The sequence below is a fragment of the Arvicanthis niloticus genome, chromosome 2 (genome assembly GCF_011762505.2).
Source record: "Arvicanthis niloticus isolate mArvNil1 chromosome 2, mArvNil1.pat.X, whole genome shotgun sequence".
Taxonomy (NCBI): Eukaryota; Metazoa; Chordata; class Mammalia; order Rodentia; family Muridae; genus Arvicanthis; species Arvicanthis niloticus.
This window is the reverse complement of record NC_047659.1, coordinates 116,714,223-116,732,538: the sequence shown is the minus strand read 5'-3', so window position 1 is coordinate 116,732,538 and position 18,316 is coordinate 116,714,223. Positions and strand designations below refer to the sequence as shown.

The 18,316-nt window shown below is 38.4% G+C and overlaps 1 protein-coding gene across 3 annotated transcripts in view; it reads right to left on the bottom strand.

Moving 5' to 3' along the window:
- Kiz (kizuna centrosomal protein) overlaps nt 1–18,316 on the bottom strand; it is a 103,945-nt gene that overhangs the window by 32,200 nt on the left and 53,429 nt on the right. For 2 of the 3 annotated variants that reach the window (XM_076929918.1, XM_076929917.1), the window contains 2 exons: nt 3,430–3,511; nt 3,173–3,223 (listed from right to left, as the gene is read on the bottom strand). In XM_076929918.1, the coding sequence (XP_076786033.1) occupies nt 3,173–3,223; nt 3,430–3,511 (133 nt within the window). The remainder of the gene's footprint in view (nt 1–3,172; nt 3,224–3,429; nt 3,512–18,316) is intronic. The other variant, XM_034496019.2, reaches the window with a different exon arrangement.

The following is an 18,316-nucleotide window of genomic DNA, read 5'->3' as shown; positions in this document are numbered from 1 at the left end:
TGGGGAGTCTCTGGCTACTCTCAGCAGTCTGAAGCCTTAGCTGGGTCCCTGGTCTGCCTGGGGCCAGGAGACAGGGTTTGGGAATGAAATGCCCAGACACACACCATCTGTAAAATAGCTAGCGTTGACACTTCTGTCTTTCAGAGCTGATGATGTCTAAACTCTTCTGAGCTTCTCTAAGTAGTATTTCTAAACTCACTGGCTCAATTCTTCCAGATTTTCATCAGTTCAGTTTAAATATGGATCCTGCTATGTCTGGAACTACAAGAGTAATGTGGGATGACCTTTAATATATATCCCCAAATTTGTCAAGTACTATAGTCAAGTACCTAAAAATGTGGAAGTAGATAAATGAAACTATTAGTGAAAAGGATATCATATCCAAAACACCCCTGATGAAACGCAAAGATCAAGCTGTCAAAAAATACTACAATGAAAGTATAAATCTATATTTAAAAGTTCTTATAAGTCAATAAGAAAAAGACATTGTTTACCTAGTAGAAAAATAAACAGTGAACAACTAGGAAAGGAGCTAAGCACATGGCAGCATGACAGTCACGTGAACACAAAGAAATGCAATGCCATTTTTACCACTCAAAACGGCTTAAGAAGGAGTTGATTATTTAATTTTAGAAAGAACTTGAATAAATGCTTTATCCATCCATTATTTTAACTCTGTGACCCTTTCAGAGTAAGATCTAGTATTGCAAAACAATTCTACACCTGACAATTCTATATTTTATACCTATGAGTTCATTATAAGGAAATATGAATATTTGAAAACCTGAATTATATAGATGCTCTGTGAGCCTCTCTTAGTAGGGGGGAAATAATAAATTTAAATGTTCAACAGGTAATTAAAAGAAAAGCAGTCAGGGGACTGTACAAAGTGGAGTGAGTACATAAAGCCATTCAAAATGAAACAGAAGGATACATGAACCTATTAAAGGAAACTCACTTTGTAGCAAGCAGGAAAGGGAGGTTCATACCCAGGCAGTACAGTGTGTGTGTGTGTGTGTGTGTGTGTGTGTGTGTGTGTGTGTGTGTGTGTGTGTGTGTGTGTGCGCGCGCATGCGCGCGCACACGCGCACATTTTACTGAGGATTGAACCCAGGTCTTTGTGTATGTTAAGCAAGCGCTCTACCACCAAGCTATACTCTTAACCCTATTTGTAAATGCTTTAACATTAAAAGCCATACCTCATGTCAACAGAACTGTTTATGGACAGTAGCATTTTTCTGTTTGACATTTCAAGGTTTTGGTTTTATTTTTCTGCTTGTTTCTTCAAAGAAATGACATCTAATTCTAAAGAAACATGATTTGTATAAAGGCAGCAAAGCTCTAAAGAGACACTAAGTGTGAATGCACTTAGCAGAATTAAATTTTGTCTTTACTTGGACAATTCCACTCACACAGCTACTGACACATAACAGCAGTGGAGGACAGTTCCCAGATTTAACTACCACGTCCTCAAAATCTTTCCTCTTGGTTACAGAGAAATATTTTGTAGTGTTTAAAGAAAAACACATGCACTGATACTGATTATATTTAAGTTAAAGGAAGAGATTTTATTTATGTAGCAATTAAAAGATGGAGAAATAATCCCAAGAGCCAGGATATGAATATGTATGAGATATCAGAAAACAATATATCATTTAGAAACTATGTCTTCCGGTAAATAAAATCCGTGTGGGGGCAGGACCAGACCCATTCTGAGTGACAACAGAAAGCTGTTCTGTGTTAAAGCTCTCCCATGTGGAAACAGACCTCATGAGAATAAAGGAGTGTTAAGCTACTTCGTATTTCAATGACAATCTCAACTCATTTCCCCCCCCCCACATAAAGTAATTACAAATTTTTATGAATTAAAGGCACGTAGCTCAATTATGTAATTGCCTAACAGGTTATGCAGTGCTAACAGATCTTATCTAGTCTCCAGGGGACAGTGAGTTTCTATGGCTTTGGTCATGTGTTTACTCAAGAGAAGGGATTGACTAGAGCTGACAGCACAGAGACCCACAGGTAAACATAATTTACATGCGGCTGTTTAATTAGCCATTTACCCAAGAGATCAAAGTAAATACTTCTAGGCTTCATTAGACTTTGATTTTTTCTAATAGAGCTTTCTTAAATTTTCAAAATCACTTACTTTTAAGATTTTCTCTTAAGAGAGAGCTATTTAACCTATGGTTTCTACTAAATATCTATCCTTTTTCAATACACAGAAACAACTCAGATATTCTAGTTAGTTAATCATGGAAGGATGATGAGGGCTGGAATATACAGAGAATAATGGTAAAAATGTGCTTAACATGAACAAGACTCTGAATTCAATTCCCAGCCCCCTGCCTCGACCCCCATCTTGCCTCCCTCCTTCCTCACCCTTCTCTTTCATGCACACAGGCACACTACATAAACCAAAAAGCTTCAGAAAACTACAAAAGCTTTTTGTCCTGAAGTTTACAGGGCATTTCATCATTTTGGTGATAACACTGTTCTTTGGAATTGTGCCACACCTACACATTTCAGAAACTGCCTGTTTACTCCCATTTTTAAGGAGAAACCATTCTAGCTCTGCTCAAAAGTCTGCAGCAATGTTTCAAACTCTAGGAGCTATGTAACCTTCTTCTGGTTTCCATAGGCACCTGCATGCACTTGCATACACCTACATATAGATATTCACACAATTAAAAATAAAATAAATGAGAAAAAAAAGAATGGTTCCATTGCCTCATGTGTCAGGCTTCCTAGTCTGTTTTGGTTCCTAACAGCCCTTCCATGTCACTCCAAACATCTTCCCCAGTCTCACTTTGTCAAAAGCCTATTTGTAAAGGGTCACCTTACATGTCCTGATACTTCTTCCATCATAAGCTCTTCCTATTGCTTCTTCACGTAGCTGGGCTCCCTTTCTGAGAGCACACATTCTTTGCCATTTTATTATGTGCATGAGAGCTGGTAACCAGCTCTCAAAAGGAGAGGGACACATTTCATGTATTCCTTTCCTTCTAATGTATCTGGGCTAGTACCTGTGTATAACGTACAATAATGGCCAAAAATGTATTTGTTGGCTTAAGATCAATACTATTTTAAAGTATGGCATGTAGACAAAAAACCAGAATGTTACAGATGCTTCTAAACTCTGAAGATGTTGTGGTAGATATATTTAAACTACCTCTGGGACCTGAATTAATATTAAGTCAGAAGTTAGATCCTTCCACAAAACCTGTAAAAGATATAAGATCAGAAAGTTAAAAATATTATCAGCCAGGTATGATAACTTACCACTGTTAACATTTTTTTCAAATGTTTATCATTCAGAATATGTTATTTTCCCAAACAAATAGCTTGTATAATCTTGGAACTTATTTAAATAAAAGTTTCTACTAACCCCAACCCTTGTTTTTGAAAGAAAATAGCCTCAACACATACCTCTTCTTTAAGAGAATTATCACGTTCCTTCATACACTGCCCTCGTGTCATCAATAAGTGACAATCTGGTACTTTTTCAGCTCTGTAAAATAGAAATAGGAAAGATACTATAAATCTGTAAATATATGTATAAATGAGTGGATTAGAATATTCTTACATTTTTAAAGGTCTTATATTCAAGTTATTAGAACAATGTTTATCAAGAAAAATCTGGAGTCTAACATATTTGGAATTACAAAACTGTGTTCAAATCCCTTCCATAGGTTGAGTATGTGTATGTCTGTGTATATGTGTGCATATATGTCTGGCTGTACTCACATATATATGTACATGTGTAGGTCAGAGGCCATTGAGTGTCTTCTGTTACTCTCCACCTTAATTTTTGAGACATGGTCTCTCAATGAATCTGGAATTTGCTGTTCTAGCTAAACTGGCTATCTGATAAGTCCCGATCCACATATCTTTTGACCTGACCCCATTAAGCAGTCTTTCCCAAGCTCCTCTTTTTGTTTTTAAACTTATTTTGTTGTGATATTATTGCTAACAAGCATTCTCAACTTTGACTGCACATAGAAATAGCCAACAAGTTTTGTCAAGTCTGGATACCTAACGGCACTCTACTGAGTCTCACAAAACGGTCTATACTGTGACCCAGACATAGTTTATTTTAAGACTCACAGCATCATTCTAAAGCACAGACATGTACCCTGAAAACATGGCATGGTTGGTCTCTTACGTGTCAGCAAGCGACATCAATCATATCTTCATCTCAACAACACCTTTTAGTGGCATTTTTATTATGACCTACTTACATTGAAAATAAGTGAGGCATTATTATGGACGAGTAAAGAAGGATGTGTGAGTCACAACATTAATACTAAAAGGCAGCTCCTTTAACAAGAGGCTCCCTTCCAGCCTGGTTGCAGGAAACACATCAGATGGACCCACAGCATCATGCAGTACTAGAAACTAAGGATGATCTCAACAATGAAGACAGCCTGTGTTGAAGGGGCTTCCACCTGCTAGTGGTGGGAGAATTTGAATAGCAAAAGGGATATTTGACTGCAATGCACTGAAATACAATAAATTAAAAAAAAAATCTCACGGGTTCATTTAAAAATAAATATAAAGAAACCTTTAAAAAATTTTGTACTACACACACACACACACACACACACACACACACAGAGGTGTATGGGGAGACTTATTTAATGTAGTTCTATATAATCTAAGATGCAGAAGTAGATCTAGAAATGAGAAAAAGCATGTGCATAGACTCATGTCTAAGTCTGGCTTATTTTGTTTAATAAGATGATCTCCACCTGCATTTATTTCCCATCCAAGAACATAATCATTTCATTCTTTATGGTGGAGTGTTACACAATATTACACTGTTTATCTGTTATTTGTTGTCAGACAGCTGACTTCATAATGGCTATTGTGAAGCGCTACAGTGAACACCTACAGGCAAGTTTCTTTGTGGCATGCTGACTTAATGAGTCCTTTGGATACATACTAGGAATGGTATCATGAGGTTCTATGGTAGCTCCATCTTTAGGGTTTTTATTTTTGAGGAACTTCCACACTGACTTCCACAGTGGCTGGAGTAACTTTCATTTCCACTACCAGTATAAAGGAGTTCCTCCCTCCAACCTTCCCATGCCCTCCATCCTTGCATCTGTCTGCTTAGTGACAGCCTATCTCATTGGGTAACATACACTCTCAGTGTAACTTTAACTACATTTCCCTCATGGCTAAGGATGCTTAACTGTTTTTCATCTGTGTACTAGCCCTTGACACTTCATCTTTTGAGAACCCTGTATTTCACTTGTTTATTGACTGTTTAGGTGTTGCTTAGTTAGGGTTTCCATTGCTGTGAAGAGGCATCATGACTAAAGCAACTCTTATAGGACAACATTTAAATGGGGCTGGCTTACAGGTTCAGAGGTTCGGTCCACTATCATCAAGGCGGGAGCATGGCAGCATGCAGGAGTCCCACATCTTCATCTAAAGGAAGCCAGGAACAGACTGACTTCTAAGCAGCTAGAAAGAGGGTCTCAAAGCCCACCCCCACAGTGACACACTTCCTTCAACAAGGCCATACCTTCTAATAGTGCCATTCCCTGCATCAAGCGTATTCAAATCACCACAGGGGTTTCATTTTGTTTTAGTAGTCATATATGTTTAGTAGTTATATATTTTAAATGCTAACGCTGTCAGATGATAGATGACAGTTTTCTCCATTCAGTAGCTGCATCTTGACATGATTATTTCCTTTAGTGTGTAACGTTTTGGTTCATGCAGTAATGTTACTGAGTCACTGGAGACCTTTCCAGAAAATCCTTGCTTTTGCCTATGTCTTAAGTCCCACACCCCCCCCCCCTATAGTTTCCTATAGCAATTTCTGACTTTCAAATATTACACTAAAACACTTAAATCCTTTTTCCCTCTGCAGGGTGAGAGACAGAGCTCAAGTATTATTCTTCTACATGTGGACATCCAGTTTTCTAGCACTATTTGAGACAATGTGCATTTTTGGACACTTTATAAAAAGCAAGTGACTGTGTTATATGGGTCTTATGCGGCTCCATGTGTCTGTTTTGTTCCATGGCTTTGTAGTACACTGAGATTGTGACGCCACTAGCATTCTTCTTTTTGCTCAGGATTGTTTTGACTATTCAAGGTCTTCTGTACGTTCATATAAATTTTAGATGTGCTCCTATTTGAAGAATTTCACTGGGATTTTGAAGGGACTTGGATCTGTAGATGGCTTTTAGTAATATACATTTTCAGTATATTAATTCTGCTCATCTGTGGCCATGGAAGGTCTTTTCATCTTCTCGTGACTTCTTCACTTGTCTTCTTTTCCCCGGTATATTAAAATTTTCATTATAAAACTCCTTTGCTTCTTTGGTTATATTTATTCCTAGGTATTTTTAAAAATAATATTGTTAATGGAATATTTCCTTCTTCTAACATGTTTATTACTATATATGAAAATTTCTGGGGTTTGCATGTTGATTTTCCATCCTGTTACTTTTTTCAAAGTATTTTTCTCAGTTCTAAGGTGTCCTGATGAAGTCTCTAGAGTGTGTTACATACTGGATCATATCATCCACAAAAATGGACAATCTGACCCCTCTCTCCTGTCTGAATGCCTTTTTTCTTTCTCTTGCCTTACTGCTCTATGCCTAGATTGAATAAGAATGGAAAGGGACATTTTAACTTTATCCTCATTTTAGTGGATGCTGGGAGTTTTTCTTCATTTCATGTAATGTTTGTCATACATAGCCTGTAACATGTTGAGTTATGTTTAGTAGTACTGTACTTTGTCAAATGCTTTATCTGCAACTCCTGAGGTCACCACTGGACTTCTGTCCTTGAGTTATAATTAGTAATGTTAAATGATTAAGATGATTTTGGTTACAATATTAATGCTAATTTTATTGTTAATTTTTATTTTATTGTTAAACTTATTTAATGTTAATATTAATGCTCTTGAGTTACAATCAGTAATGTTAAATGACTAAGTTGATTTTGGTTACAATATTAATGTTACAATCATTATGTTACAATCATTGACTTTTATATGTTCAACCATCCCTGTAGCCAGAAAATGAAGGCTACCTGTCAAGGAAGGTGGAGTAGAATTCAGTTTGCAAGTAATATATTGAGAAATTTTCTGCGTATGTTCATGAGAAGACTGGCCGGCCTACGCCTTAATTTTTTTTTTTTTTTTTTGTTTTGTTTTGTTTTTTGTTGAGTGCTTAAACAAGCTTTTGGTATCCAGGTAATTCTGCCTCTGTGATTTTGAGTGCCTTTCCTTTATGTTTTATGGAATAGTTTGAGGAGCACTGATCTTAGTTTTTTTAAGGCTCTGGTAGAATTTAACAATGAATCTACATGAGTACTGTTCTTTTAACAAAAGGAAAAGAACTACTTCAATTTCACTTCTTATTAGTTATTACTAATATAAACTAATTATAATAATAACTAAGAGGAGCAAGCCTAAAGCAGCCCCTCTGTGGCCCATACTTCATTCATGCCTTCAGGATTCTGTCTCAAGTTCCTACCCTGACTTTCTTGGATGACGGACAAGTTATAAGACGAAAAAACCCTTTCATACCCAACTTGGTCTTGGTCATGGTGTTTTACCACAGAAATAGAAACCCTAAGACTTAAGCTCTTATATCCAGATGATTTAATTTTTGTGTATCATATGTGTCCTTTCATAGATATAAGTGTCCATTTTTTAGTTCATTTGAATACAGGTTTTCAAAGTACGCTTTAATTAACCCCCAACTTATCACTGGTATTCATTTTAATGTCTAACTTTTCATCTTTTTTTTTGTTTTGTTTTTCGAGACAGGATTTCTCTGTGTAGCCCTGGCTGTCCTGGAACTCACTCTGTAGACCAGGCTGGCCTCAAACTCAGAAATCCGCCTGCCTCTGCCTCCCAAGTACTGGGATTAAAGGCGTGGCCCACCACCGCCCAGCTCTAACTTTTCATCTTAAAGTTTACTAATTTTATTAATTTGGCTTCCCCACTAACACCCCTGGTCTATAACTGTATTACCCTGGCTAAGCTCAAACTTACTGCAATCCTCCTGCTTTATCCTCTTGTATACTGGGATTCTAGACAACATAACTGGTAAGTGTCTGTCTCTCACTGTTAGTTTGGTTAAGAGCTAAGCAATCTTATCTTTCAAAGAACTAATTTTTTGTTTCATTAATTCTTGGTATTGCTACTTTGGTTTTCATTTCATTTCTTTCTGCTTTGATCTTATAATGATCATGTAACTTAAAACAATCAAAACACCTAGGAGGCTAAAAAGCAGGGAGCTGCTCAGCTCCAGGCCAACATGTACCCTTTGAGGAGGCCTATATTTAAAGGTTTGTAAACAGAGAAATGTACAAGACAAAGTAATCTTCAATATTTCATTTTGGATATTAAATGGTATCTGTCTCTTTGTGGTCACTCACCTGAGTGCAGACATGGACTATCTATAGTCACATTGCTTTTCTTTCTCTGGTTATTTGGGTCAGAACTTCTGTGGTACTTACACTTCCTGGGCTGTCCTTTGTATTGTTGGCCCTGAAATCATAGGGTATATGGGCTGGGCAGAGGGTACCATAATTAGAGGTGTCTTTCCAGCTCTGGATGTTGAAAAGGTTGTCAGTAAGCCTTCTGCTAGCCTTCCTTAGATCCTAGCACTTTTAAGCCTGGGTCTTAAACCCAGGACTGCTTGTCCCTTTTCTAGAGACCTAGTAAGTTTCACTGTAGTTTGGCTGATGGTTCAGACCAGATTTTCAGTATGTGCATGGTGCAGTTCTAACTTGGAGCCCCTGAGCTTTATGACTTCAAAAAACATTAAGCTTTCCTGCAGATTTGTTTAGGACACCTAGGTCAAGGAGTTTACAACTGTCCTTGAATGAAGTCTTTCCCATGTCTCTACATAAACACACTAAGTGCAAAAACTTACAAAGCAGCACAAAAAATTAAAAGAAATTTTATTTACTTTATAATGCAAAATTTTAAGTTTGATATCACATAATTTAAATACTTCTCTAATTATAATCCAAACAAATGTATCAGCTTTTCCTTAACTACAACTGACTTATTACACATTGACAATTTGATCAATGTTTTAAATGCAGATACACTAATAATTGTCTTGAGTTTTATTCTGAACTTACGTAGAATAAAACAAAGAAAATTTTGTATTCTTTGCAAATAAGATAAAGCTTACCCCATGAGCTTAAGAGAATAATTATATTTGAAAGTAGATACTAGACAAGAATTAGATACATCTGGAAAAACTACAGCAAATGATAAATATCTTACTACATTTTGCATATAATAAAACTATTTAAAGGTTTTTGTTGAAAAAAGAACTCAGCAAATTTAAATAATTCAACATGCAAACGATGTGAATCATATTAATTCCTAATTGTCTAAAATAAGAACTTGGCCCTCTACCTAGTAATAGTAAGCTTTTATATGAAGCTCTTGGCATAACACAAAATTAATCCTTGGCTTAGCTTAAACCGGTAATGATGAAAGCAGTTGTTTTATCTTTTTTCTTATTATTAATTTGCTTCTTTATGTGAGTAGGAATTCAAAATCTTCACATTTTCTTCTGGAGTATGTTCTAGGGTAGGTGTTCTATTTTATGGGTAAGATTAAAAAGACATTATGAGTGCCATGTTTTGCCAGGAGCCAGGCAGGGCCACAATCATACCAATATTCATCTATTCAAAGGCTTTAAGGATTTTATAACCTGCTAAGCCTTTTTGCCTTTCCTGCCTTATAATTCTATGACATTTGAGTCATTACCTATTAGACAACAGAAGTAAATCATTCTCCCCAAGTCTGTATCTCTGGAATGGCTCACCAAGCTGGCTTGCTGACTTTTGGGGCCCTGGGAAGATCACAGGAGTATTTTATTTAGGGAAGCTCTCTACTACAACTCCTGGGTACTAGTGGGTGCAGCAAGATTGTTGCAAAGAAGGCAGAGGAGAGCCTGGTGATTCAAATTCACCAGAAAGAAACTGTGTTTCAAAATCTGACTGCTTGTCTCCCACAGGACACAAACAATATTTCCTCCCAAGGCTAGAGAGTGAGCTGGTGATCATTAGTGTTTTATAAACAGCACCTTTGGTGACAACATACACTGTAACAGAGCATAATGTTGACAGATATTTCTGACTTCATCTGTCTTTAAAAAATGATCACAGTAAAGAAACATCTTGAAGACTATTAATTTTACAATTTGTGTCAGTCATAAAGAGTCACATCTTATGGAAGAAGACTGATGTATGAGTAAGTGTAGCCTGAAAGTCATATGAAATCATTTATAATGGAAATCAGCCCTATTATGAATGAACAATCCCAGTTTAGTCAATGTAAACCTATCTTATCACTGTATTCTCAGGTTTAAAGTTACAAAGTGCATCATTTATTATAAATGCAAATGTACTTTAATGTACAAATATGGATTATAGCAAATTGTATATAAAGAGATATAAAAGGCAGCGGAGAGAACCTTGTAACCTGTAATTACCAAACAACCCACAATGCTCAGAAAGACCCCTCCCAAGTCAGCTTCTTTCACCACCTTGTGAAGCAGGATTTTAAGACATTAGGTTTTATTCTACATGATAAAAAATATGATAGAAAATGAAAAGTTACTGACCAGGAAGGTCACTTCTAGCCTCTTCCAGTTCAGAGATCATAAATGGAAATGGAGAAGTATTGTGAATTGGGGCCACCTAATCCACTTAAGTTTTCTATCTCAAGATCTCTCCAGAGACAATTATCCTGACTTCTATCTAGTCCATGATGGAACCACATATCTAGACTTAAGGTGAATTCTACTCTTAAAAAAAATGTACTTCTCTTTCTTATTTACATCACATAAAATAGCCAAAGTGGCCCCTAAAAGATAGAGAAGACAGTGTTAGATGGAAGCCAAACAGATACAAAACTACTCTGTTTCTTAGCTCATAGCGTCCAACTGTGGTGGTCTAAATAAGAATGGTCTCTGGAGACTTATATGTTTAAATACTTAGTCCCCAGATAATGGAACTCTTTAGGAAGGATTAGGAGGTGTGGTCTTATTAGATAAGGTATGTCACTTGGGTCTGACTTTGAGGTATTAAAGATTCTCATCATTTCTAGCATCTGTCTCTGCTTTGTGGATGTAGATGTAAACTCTTAGCTGCTGCTTCGGTGCCATGTCTGCCTCTCTGCCTGCTGCCATGCTCCCTGCCATGATGGCTCCTATCCCTTTGGAAATAAACCCTGCCTTATATAAGCTGCCTTTGTATTGGTGTTTCACACAACATTTCTATCGTTATAGAAAAATAACTAGGAATAGATTTCTGACACAGCAAGGAGATATATGAATCTTGGCTCATGCTGCAACTACTCTTGAAACCAGTAGCCTTCTCACTTTCTCTCATCCCAGCTTTACATTCGTTTAACGTTCTTAAATAATAAGAGCTCATTTAGGCTCCAACCTCAAGTTCCCAAGTCACTGCATCATTTTAAAAGAAGTTCCCAGCTCCTGTTGATGCTGCTGGTCCTGAAACCACATTTCAAGAACCAGCTCTGGACTACTGGGTCTAAATCTAGAGTGAAAATGGAAATCTGGGAACCCCACCTGCTGAGGACCTCCTTGTTGATAGCTATGGTGGATAAATCCTGGGTTGCTCACTTGACTGTACATCAGTCAAAGACTACACCTCCCTCCCCCTGCCCACTAAAGTAAATGTTTTTATATTTATGGACAAATCCAATCTCAGAAACACTGCTACAAGAAGGTGCTGAGTATCTAAGTTCACTAATAATAAGAAACAAATGCATTTATAGACAAATAGATGAGGCTGTCCATCAAAAGATTAAACTGGTGGTTACAAACGCTGGCAGTGTAGACTAGTTTCACCACTTGTCAGTGTTGATTTTGAAACACTGAGACAAGATAGATGCTTTGCCACAGCAGCCATCTCATGCCAAGTACCTGTTCTTCACTGCTGTTGCCCCAGCTTCAAGTCTGGGAAGTTGTGAAGGACAGCTGTTCTGCAAACTTCAAGGTCTTCCTTCAGAATGTCACTGTGATTACAGAGCCTATAAAAATAAAACAGGCGCTGCCAGAGATGTTTATTTAAGCACAGGCTGCCTGTTTCTAGAGGCTCCGGTGGTTCTTTGTGGTTTATTGAAATATATCTGCAATATAATCTAGACATAAAAAATGCAGCAACTATACGTCTCTCCACAAAGATGTAAAATGAGGCAATTTGAAAAACTTGTTTGTGTGTTTGTGACAGTTTTACATGCACTGAAGGAAGTAACTTTTAACTCTTTGATAACTTTAATGAGGTTCAAATCCACCTAGGCAATCTCATTCCACATTCCATATAACTGATGGGAATGCTGATAATCTTAACAGCAGAAAAGGCTAATTTTCTATTGTCAATCATTATGAAGTTAGATCTCCACAGCCTATGAAATTTATTTAAATTGTCACTGCTAAGAAATCACAATTTCTAGCTGAAGTGTGGGTTATATCTTTTATTCCTAAGTGCAGAAAATGACTATTATTTTCCATTCAGATTCCCCTGCTGTAAAGTTTCTTTAATTTTAGTAAGAACTGGAAGGTATGGAAGAGTAAAAGTGCCTATTTTACTAACTGGGAGAATCAACTTGGCCACTACTTTAGATTAGCTATGCCACTGTACCAAGAAGCCTCCCAGAAGACTGGGTAATTGTTACCTCAAACTATGTCTATTTGTGGGAAGCATGATTCTGAACTACTATGGGAGAAAATATTAAAGCCAAAACAGTGTTTTTATTTCGAAGTAGCTAATCACATTGTGAGGTGGGAATATCCAGTAAACATAAACAGAAAAGAAAATGATGATTGTTTATAAAACCACTTATTAAAGCACTATTCGAACCTGCTTGTTGGTAATTTAGTAATGTGGCATGTTTTTTAACTACTGTGATATGTGTTTGATATCACAAAGATAAAGAATGCAGGGTGGCTACTACAGGGTGAGGACCATGCAGACTTGTTCACCCCAATTCTGAAGCACGTCTTTAGAGAAAAAAAAATATAAGTGAGCCGCCAGATTCAAGCCTGCTCTTAACTGTAATCTGTGATATTGGTGCTCTAATTGCAGCCAAGTTCAATTTCCAAATAAACAACAACAAAAGGCATCATCTTTTAAAGAGAATGTCCTGAGTGAAAAGTTTAAGAACAGCCCACATCCACAGAGGTAAGAAAGTAACAAAGCAACTGACCTTCCAGTGTTTGATAAGAATTTCTGGCCCCATCTTCCTTCCTGGTCCAGATTCTATAAGCCCCATCCTCCTGCCCTCCAACCACTAACAGGCAGAGCTATGAGGAAAGGGGTGCTCTGCTTTGGTTGGAGGTGGGGTCAAATGGTTCCTGTTGCAGTTTGATTGTGAAATATCCCCACAGGTGGTGCTGCTTTTGGATCTAGCTAGGGGACAGAGGCCACTAAACGGGGGTGGGGGGAGTTAAGAGTTCAAAGCTGGCCTTACTTCTTGTCCTTTCTGCTTCATGTTCACCATGGCATAAGGAGCTCGGCCACATGTCCCTGCGGCTACAGACTCTGGCCTAATGGACTAAAAATATAATGGACTAAAAATTATGGACTAAAAATTATGAACCCAAATCAGCATTTCCTCTGTCAAGCTGTCTCTGTGAGAGGGACAAAACCTGTAAGCAGCACAGTTCTCAACAGGAATAGGGAAAGGTCAGAAGTGGAAAACTAGGATATTTCCTGTAAGCTCTGGGAAGCTTGTTTGCTTTTCTGCACTAAACTTCATTCAGCCTCACAGAGACAAAAAGACTAAAGGTCTGTTGAGAAACTTTGGTCTGTGTGTCCATGTTTTCTGTCTTTGGTTTTTAATTAATTAATTATATTATTATTATTTATTAATTTAATTAATTAATTTTTAATTAAAAATACACTTTCTGGGCAGGCGCATATAATAGAAGTTCTTTTTAAAGTATAAATTGAAGATGGGTTCTTTTCTCGATGTTCTGTTCTTATTTGGCCCATATGCACAGATATACAAAAGAAAAAAGAGCAGGTATTATTTTTTTAATAATTATTTCACTCCTAAAAAAACCATAATCTCTTGCCTTTATGAGGCTGATTCAGTCATTGTCTCACAAACTCTACAAGTTAAAAAAAAAAAAAAAACTAATCTAATTATAGTTGTTTACTTGGAGTCTCCAAAGGCTCTTTACCTGGCTCAGTTCTCCTGGAAAGCCCAAAGATGGCTCTCCAAGGCTCAGTGCACCAAGATACTGCTGTGCACCAAATACCCTTAAGCTCTCCAATATCCTTTCACTTCATGTATTCAACTCCAGAGCAGTTTGGGACTAGTACTGTCCCTGCCTCCGATTACCTAGTCCTGGGTTGATGGGTGAGTGTCAGTATGTCTCACAGTTCTCTGAGCAATTACGTAGCATACTTAGTAACTAACTGTGTCTTCCTTCCTTCCTTCCTTCCTTCCTTCCTTCCTTCCTTCCTTCTATCTGGCTTATGTTACACAGAGAACCTGGAGACTGCAGGATCCATTTAAATTATATTTTCTATCCTGAATACTATAATATCAACAATCCATGCAATTCTTTTCACCTCAATGATTTCAGTGGCTAGAACAGGGTCTCCTGTGGGCACAATTACATGTTTTGTGAATAAATGACCAATTGTTTTTGATGGAGAAATCATGGCATTGGTGATAAAGTAGCCATTAAAATATCCCAAGTTTTATATTTCCATTCCCACCAAGTATCTTTTATTAAATCCAGATAAATCATAACTGGGTCTTCCCCTTTATACTCATGACCTAGCTTCCTTTGCAGCCCTTCTGTATTCAGAATCACTGCAGGTCAGTGCTGGACTGCCAAGACTCACAGAGCCACTCACTGCTTTGTGTTGGTGAGAAGACAATTTCATCTGATGTCTACAGGACATGCTAAACAAGGGATACATTTAAATTGAAACGATATAATTTGGACAGAAAGGATTACTTTTTAAAACTACCATTCCCTCAAGTTCTCCTTTTTCTTACGTTTTCAGTCCCAAAGAAATCTGACTATAATTCACAACATTTAAAATCCTCCAAAGACCATGAAGGTTCTTACGTTTAAATATTTGTAGTAGAATGTATTCATACACAAGGGGCCCACCTGCTATAACATATAACTAATGAGCCAAAGCAAGTCTGAGACACTAATGCAATCTGTGTGGCATACTGTCACCCAAAACTGTTTAGCACCTTCACCAGTCAGAGGGAGAGGTCTTGTGACCTCCCACCCACAGGTACACAAATACAACAGGGCCAAGAGGTCTGTAAGGATGCAAATTAAGATTTAAACAGTGGAACAATTGGCTAGAGCTAATCCTTTTACAGAGGTGTAAATGGCCATTGAGAATTGAATTCCAGGCTACAGGCTTGTTGAGTACTATCACAGACAAATTTTACTGGAGAGGAGGTCCAGCCGCCAGCTCTGAGGACTACTGGTAAAATAGTTAAATGAAGCCAACAGAACTTGCTTGTTTTGATATCAAATTTCCTAGCCATAAATTTAAGAACATAAATAAAACCACAGCAAGAATCAGTGCCTGGGAAAATAAACTGGTTGTTGACTATCTCAAGCCTGACACCCAATGGCTGGAACCACTGTATGTGAAGCCACTGTGAAGTTTGTATACCCAGTTTTGTTTGCTACACACACACACACACACACACACACACACACACACACACACAAGATTGTAAAAAGGACAAACACATAGATAGTTAAACAGTATTTTTCTTTTGACGGGTTCTCTTACAAAAACCTATGTTTTGGTAGCTACCTCGTCCCTATTGTACAGCCCCCTGGGTGGTCCCTTCCAGGGGGCCACTTGAAGGGAGCACAATGCCCTGAGAGAAGGAGGGGACAGCAACACAAAGGCCAACAGAGCAGGGCGGTCTGTGGCAGGCTGAAGAGCAGGGGTCAGCAAACATCGCTGCTTCTCTTTACCCAGGAAACAAGGGCTCCTTCTCTTTACCTGGAAGCACTGTGATTAAGCTGACAGCTCGAATTATGGGCTACCTTTTGTAGGGTGCCATCCGGCTGTGCTAAGGTCCCCTTCATTGTCGCTGGCAACACCCTGGCCTTCCCCCGCCTTCGGCCTCCCAATAGACCTCATCATTCTGTTCCACTCCCATCCTCAGAACCAGCCCCCTCCTGTACCCCCCCCCCCCAAGTTTCTTAATGAGGAGCTGGAAGGCCTGGGAGAATTTATAATGGATGTTTCCCTCCACCCTTGAGCAGAGATAAGCAGCCTGAACCTGTCACTGTTTCTAGTAGCCAAGAATCATTAGTGACAGCTGTAGATGTCTTTTAAGGAACAGATAAGTGTTTTCAGGCCATTCTCTTTGATAACTATGGATTCCACACTTAATATACAGGTTGACAAAACCCTAGCTGCAGAAGAGTTGCAAGTGAAGATGGGAAAAGTGTATTCTTACTTCTGTGGGTCTCTTTTAAAACAGAACTGACTGGCAAAGGGGTTTAATTATAAGGGTGTTAGTTGAGTTTTCCACCAGGGAAGAAGAAATGGATCTCTGGGGCATGCAGAGGCTAATCTTACCTTGCTTTAGTATTTAATGAAAAACAGAGTATCCAGGGTAAATGTTTTATAATCATAGAACTTCATACCTTTCCAAAATTCAACATAATTGAACCCTGTATTTTGGAAAGGTCTTAAAAGCACTATAGTCATATAACTTTTAAGTATATACTATATACTATCTTAAGAGGTTCTGTAAGCTCACCCAGAGCAGTGGTTTCAACCTTTCTGTAATGCTGTGATCATTTAGTATAGTTCTTCATGCTATGGTGACCCCCGACCATAACACTGTTTTTGGTACTACTTCAGAACTGTAATTTTTATACTGTGTGAATCACACTGTAAACAACTGTTTTCTAATGGTTTTAGGAGGCTCCTGTAAAAAAAGGTCATTCATCCCCCAAAGAGGTTGAAAACCACTGCTCTAGAAGATCCTTGTGGGGAAAAAGATACCTCATATGGTCAAGGTAGAATCATCTTTGTTGGGGCCTAGTGACTCATACAGCAGCAAAAAGTAAAGCAACTGACTCTGCTGTTTTGTTACACTCTGTGTCTACATACACACCCGTGTGTATGTGGAAAGGAAAAAGACCGGGTGCTCAGAGCAGGTGTGAAGGTTATGCTCTCTAAGTAGAAAAGGAGAATTGCAGGTCGGCTGGCTGAGGCCTCAGGCAACATTCACAACTCTTAAAGAAGATGGGCACAGTGGTACATGCCTATAATCCCAACATTTCAGAGGTGGAGGTAGGATAGTGAGTTTAAAGCCAGTCTGAGTTATAAGTGACACTATCTCAAACAAAACAAAATGAAGATACAAAACTGAAATGCACACATCCTCAAAATACATCACTTTTTCAGGATATGAGTCTGTCTCTATGTAGGGCAATTAACTCTAAGGGATGAGAATGAGTCCAGCATAGATAGAGCCTCATCTTCTGCTGGGGTGTGGTGATAAGAAAAGGGGGGCAAGTGCTCCCCAGTGTTCTGACTCTGTGCTAGGCCAACCTTCAGGGTTACAAGGAAGTGAGAGCATCCAGGGGAAAGTACCCTCCAGAGGACTGAATGCCAGTAACCTTTGCCGCCTCTGCTGAGCACAGCAGAAGCACACGGAGGACTGCGGAAAGACTGCTGGGCTACAGCTGAGCCCTTCAGAGTCAGTCAGCACTGTGCTAAACTGAAAGCGCTAAATCAGTTTATGATTCAAATGCTCATTCACCTAAGAAGCTGCTAAAAGGAGCCACCAACAAAAAGGCAAGATAAGGAACAAGTGAAAAACCACATCGTCGTGAATAAACAGATGGATGAATTGTAAAAGACAGCAGGCCAGTGTAGGAAGAAAACAACAGAAACTACTGGCTCTCCTCCGTAAAGAGTCTGAGAGCCAGATGAACACACTGCTCCTATCAGTATTAGAGTTCAGGGAATGTGAACACAGCCTAAATGTTCCCATTTTTCTTTTTTATTATTTAATTAATTAACTAATTAACTTTACATTCTTACCACTGTTTCCCCTCACTCCTTTTCCTCCCAGTCCTCCCCTCCCACCTCCTCCCCCATTCCTGTTCCCTTTCTCTTCAGAAGACAGGAGTCCTCCCATGGAGTCAATCTGCTTTGGCATATCCAGTTGCAGCAGGACTAGGCACATTGTTTCCTACTGAGGCTAGACAGCCCAGTTAGAGGAAAAGGTCCCAAAGGCAGGCAACAGAGTCAGAGACAGCAAGCT